The sequence below is a fragment of the Nesoenas mayeri genome, assembly GCF_963082525.1.
Source record: "Nesoenas mayeri genome assembly, chromosome: 9".
Classification (NCBI taxonomy): domain Eukaryota; kingdom Metazoa; phylum Chordata; class Aves; order Columbiformes; family Columbidae; genus Nesoenas; species Nesoenas mayeri.
Genome location: NC_137557.1, coordinates 27,827,575 through 27,833,140, shown reverse-complemented (window position 1 = coordinate 27,833,140; position 5,566 = coordinate 27,827,575). Strand labels below are relative to the sequence as shown.

Sequence of the window (5,566 nt, the reverse complement as noted above, 5' to 3'; positions counted from 1 at the left end):
CTGAAGTAGCAACAGCTTATCTTGATGACCTTCAATTCCTTTTGGAGTTTTAATTGAGTTTTGATATGAACCATTGCTGTGCCTGGAGGACGTTGTCCTTGAAAACTAGATGTATCCAGGCATACTGTGAAAGTATTTGGTCTTTTTGTTGATTGTATCAAGAAACTGAGTGAAGATCCCTGTGTGATGTGCTGCTTGTCCATGCAATGCCTGCAGCTGTTGGGTAGAGAAGAGACCAACCTTGCTTTTCTGATGACATCTGATGACTGATACCTTGGACTGATTGTATCAGTCAACGGTACACAGGCAATAAATCACATTCTGCAATGCTATCTGGGGCAGCTGTGATGCACCTGCCCTGAATGGGAATGGATTTCCTGTAGGTCCTGTGTGGTCCATGTCAGCCTTGGCTTCTCATGTGGGCCTGAATTGGAACATGAAATGGAACACCTACCCTGTCTTCTGTCAGGCAATGTGGGGATGACCATGGGACAACTGCCAGTGTAGACACTGGAGAGCTTGTAAATTCAGCTGATGGACATGAGAGAGAACGAGCTGGCCCTATGGTACAGGACTGCAACCATTCCTATGCACACCAACATAAACTGCCATAACAGTAGTGAGCAGGAAAAGGGCCTTTTGGCCTTTATTTGGAGATGAGCTGTCATTTCATTTGGCCAAAGCACTTTCCCACCAGGCTCATGTATGATCCCCAAGATGTCACCCTGTCTCTATGAACTTGTCCATAGGACCTCTCAGTTACCTGCAATGTATCTGGTACCAGCTCTGGAAACACAAATGTCACCAGTTACTTGCAGCTGAACATCTCACTCCTGCCTCTGTCTCCCTCAATTAGCACAGGAGTGAAGAAAAGAGGCTGATATGCATCTTTGTGTGTCTCTTTTGTGAGCTCCTAAACAAAGGCAAGAGGAATCCCACCTCCTGTAGGTGTGTGGCAGGGATGGCAGAGCTGAGTGTCCTTCAAGTGCTGGGAATAGAAATGCAGGAGGAAAAGCCTCCACCGACTCAGCTGAATCCCTTCCTTCAGCAAGGATAACGAAGATCCCTCCCTGTCACTTTCTGGGTGTCCTGACTAATAATAAGACCAAAAAAAAAAAAAAAAAAAAAAAAAAAGACAATAATTAGAGGTAACTTTGAGAGGGAAAATACACTGCTGGAAATAAGTGTTTCTGCCCAGCATAAGGAGGGAACATCAGTGATGACTTGAGCCTGTTTCACAGCAAGTGCCCCAGGGACACCTGGAGGAGCCCAGAGGGGACAGAGAAAGGGACATCATGGGCTGCTCCTGTGCTGCTGAGCTAGGCTGGGCTCCTGGGACACAGGGAGCTCATGGCAGCGGCAGCGCTGCAGAGAGACAGCTCTGCCCAGGAGCAGCTCCTCTGCACACGCAGCAGGGCTGAGGGCTCTGCCTGCAGCACCGAGGGCACAGGAGACAGGCACAGAGAGGTTAAAGACAACATGGAGTGGAGGATGCTGAGACATCACTGGGAGATAAATCTTCACAGCCCTGAAAAGAGTAAGTCTCTGGCTACAGCCCAATTCAACTACAGTTCCTGGAGAGATGCTAAAGCTGGAACATTCCACAAGCTGTGGCATCTGTCAGGAGGGACGTTGCAGTTTCTCCAGTGTAGAGAAAACATGTTATATAGAGGTGAGTTTCTCTGCTGCACCTTCAGAGGGACATTTCTAATGGGTTTTTTCAAGGAGAAGGTAAAGGAAGGGATTACAGTAAAGATAAGGAGCTTTCCCATGTCCTTATTTTCAATTTGTTTCTCTCTGGGGAATTTGAGAGGAGAAATGGAAAATGAGCTCTCATAGTTGAACAAGTCATGGAGACCACTCAGCTATAACTTCATCAGTAGGTCTGATAGGAGCCTCCTGATGAGCCTTCATCCACTCCTCTGCCCATGGACAGATGCAGCATCGCCTTTGCTGGACCTAGCAGGATCACCCATCTGTCTTTGTTTTCACCCTGCAAACAGGAGGAAGATGCTCCCAGGCGGTGCCCTGCAAACAGGCAGGTGTCTGTAGGGCCAGGGTGAGCGCACAGAGTTTGGGATGGGGTCTGTGAGCTCTGACAGGGAAAAGACATGGGACAGGGAATCACCTCCCAGGAGGAAAATCTCCTGGCAGCAGGGACATGATCTGGGAAGGAGGAGACAAACCAGAGCTCTTGTGGGAGGGAGGATGTAGAAATCTCTGATTGACCCCCTGCAGTGCAGATCCCTCCTCTGAGCAGCCCCCTCGCCTGCTCTCCCACCCAGCAAAGCCTCTGTCCTCAGGGCCGGGGGCTCCAAGGCATGAAGCAGCTCCTGTGCAGCCAGAGCTCCAGTTCCTCTGCAGAGCACAGGGGCTGAGAGCAGCTGCCCGGCACTGTTGGTGTCTGGGAGGTGGCTGCACAGCTGGGGAAGGGGGACGCTGTCTGAGTGCCTGGCTGCCTCTGCCCTGGCCTCTCTCACACCCCCCCTCATCTCATTTTCCTTCTTGCTCCCCTGCTCTGGGTCACTGCTGTTGGGATCTTGTTCTTGCTGTCAGGCTCTCTGGGGATGGCAGTTTCAGCTGCAGAGTCACAGCCTGATCTTGTGGGTCCTTTCCTGCAGGTGTGTCCATGGGCACACGTGTCCCAGCTTTGCTCTGACCTGTGGCGTGTGGGCAATGAAGTCTGTGGGGCTGAATCTCCCTGAATGAAATGCCATCATTCGGACACTTTTCTATCTGCATGAGGTTTCCATCCCAGCTGTGAGCTCCCCTCCGGGATGCAAACCCATCCTATAGCATCTATGTTATCTGAAAGTCTCAAGGAGAAGCACAGAAATGGTGCGACAATCAAAATTCTGTTTGGTTTGTGAAATGAGCTACTTCTGCCCTGGGCTAAACGTGGGCTGCTGAGACCTTAGAAAGCAGTGAGATGTGTAGTGGTCTGAGGTGGATCCCTCTGCTCTCAGCAGTGTCTGGTGGCTTTTCAGGGTAACATGGGAGTGTGATCACCCTCCATCTCAGAAAGGTGCCAGCCCAGGGCAGCTGGAGCAAGACAGAGGGACAGATCAGCTCCCCTCACTCTGCACTAAGCCACAGGCATCCTCTTGCCTTGCAGGACTCGCTCTGTTCTCCTTGAGTGCAGCAGAAATACTGATGTTTTCTGACATCCAAGAACATTCCCCAGGGTGAGAGGGGAGAAGGAGCTGTAAAAAACCCTAAACCTCTCAAAACGCCTTCTGCCACCTCATTTCCTTATCCCTGGGAGTGCCAATGCTAACAGGTATTTCTGGACCAGGAGCAGCTTCATGTGACAAAGCTGAACCCCAGGACTGTCCCCTGCCCCCGTTCCCATGACCCCACTGCTGCAGAGCAGGGCTGACTCCTCAGCAGCCAGCGGGCACAGGCCCTGCTCCTCACGGCCCCTCCAGCCAGCACCACCCAGGGCTCAGACACGGAGCTGAGGGAAGGTCTGGAAAAGGACAAGGGGGTGTGGAGCAGGGAGGGGGTGTGTGAGAAATGGCTTAGACTTTGCTCAGAGAAATCTCCCAAAAATTCTCAGTCTTTTTCTTCTGTGATAGCCCCCATAGCCAAAATCAGCAATGTCCAACAGCAGCTCCATCACCCAGTTCCTCCTCCTGGCATTCACAGACACACGGGAGCTTCAGCTCTTGCACTTCTGGCTCTTCCTGGGCATCTACCTGGCTGCACTCCTGGACAACGGCATCATCATCACCACCATAGCCTGTGACCAGCACCTCCACACCCCCATGTACTTCTTCCTCCTCAACCTCACCATTGACCTGGGCTACATCTCAACCACTGTCCCCAAGTCCATGGCCAATTCCCTCTGGAACACCAGGGCCATCTCCTACACAGGATGTGCTGCCCAAGTGTTTCTGTTTGTCTTTTTAGCTTCAGCAGAGTATTGGCTCCTCACCATCATGGCCTACGACTGCTACGTTGCCATCTGCAAACCCCTGCACTACGGGACCCTCCTGGGCAGCAGAGCTTGTGTCCACATGGCAGCAGCTGCCTGGGCCACTGGGTTCCTCTATTCTCTGCTGCACATGGCCAATACATTTTCACTACCACTCTGCAAGGGCAATGCTGTGGACCAGTTCTTCTGTGAAATCCCCCAGATCCTCAAGCTCTCCTGCTCAGACACCTACCTCAGGGAAGTCTGGGTTCTTGTGATTTCTTTCTCAGTGGCATTTGGCTGTTTTGTGTTCATTGTGCTGTCCTATGTGCAGATCTTCAGGGCCGTGCTGAGGATCCCCTCTGAGCACGGTCGGCACAAAGCCTTTTCCACGTGCCTCCCTCACCTGGCCGTGGTCTCCCTGTTTACCAGCACTATCATATTTTCCCACCTGAAGCCCCTCTCCATCTCCTCTCCATCCCTGGATCTGGTGGTGTCTGTTCTGTACTCAGTGGTGCCTCCAGCAGTGAACCCCCTCATCTACAGTATGAGGAACAAGGAGATCAAGGATTCAGTGTGGCAACTAATGAATGGCTGTTTTCTGAAGCAATAAACTGCCCATAATCTTCTGCATGGCATATGTAATGTAAATAATTTTCTCACTGAGTGGTTGTGCCCGTGTCCACTGGACACCCTAGAGAACCTGCTGCAGGTCAATCGTCATGGACCGGCCTCTCACAACCACCATTTCCAGCACTGGCTTCTCACTTCAGCTTGAAGAAGTTCTTTGTCTCTCCCTGTCAGCACAACTAATGAGTAGGTCAGATGTCCATGTTTGCATTGTGTAGACAAGATGTAAACAAACGCACAAAGTGCTTCTGAGGTGATGAACCCGAGTGAGCAGAAACACCATCAGCTATTCCTTGGGGTTCCATGAAGGTCAGTGGGACAGACAGTGACTTGATGTGATTTCATGTTGAGAGTAACATCCTTTGGGGAACCACCTGAATGTAGCACTGGGATGTGCTTCCTGGAACAGCAGATCCCGTGTCCATTCTTTATGCCATGAGGCATCTCATGTAAGTGCAGAGAAGGGTGACAAATGGCAGGGCTGAGGTGCCTCCCAGCCTCCTGGAGTGGCAGCAGGAGGTCAGAGAGACACAGTGACTCCTGCATCTGTGTGTACAAGGGAAACACTCTGTCTCTCAACATCCATGGGTGCATAAGGAGTCCATGGTGAGGTTACTTCTCTCTGGTCAGGCTAAAGACCACAAGATGTCTGACGGGTTGGGGTCCCTGCCTGCAGAGCAGTTTCTGAGATAGTTGAGCTTTCCATGGTAGTGGGAAGAGGCCGGAGAGGGGAAAAAAATAACTGAAAAGGACAACTTGGGAGGTGCATTCTGGATATCAGGAGGAAGAAACGTCAGTGGAAGGGCAGTGCTGCGGTGCAGGAGGTCACCCAGAGGCAGTCGGGATCAGCCCATGGCTTTGTGTTTCAACAAACAGCCAGTGAGGGTGTAGTGAATGAGGCACGGACTCTCGGGAAGGTGCAATGAGAGACATTTATTACAAACTCAGGCTTGCATTTATACTTGCTATGATTCTTGCTCAAGCATTTGCTGATTTGCCAAGTGAGTCATTACATAAACG

General features: G+C 51.2%; 1 protein-coding gene across 1 annotated transcript; it reads left to right on the top strand.

Moving 5' to 3' along the window:
• Positions 1-3,599: 3,599 nt before the first annotated feature.
• On the top strand, positions 3,600-4,529 carry LOC308043842 (olfactory receptor 14C36-like; the record flags this gene model as incomplete). The annotated part of the gene is made up of 1 exon (XM_080350158.1): positions 3,600-4,529. The coding sequence occupies one exon, from the start codon at positions 3,600-3,602 to the stop codon at positions 4,527-4,529; it is 930 nt and encodes a 309-aa protein (XP_080206284.1).
• Positions 4,530-5,566: the final 1,037 nt, after the last annotated feature.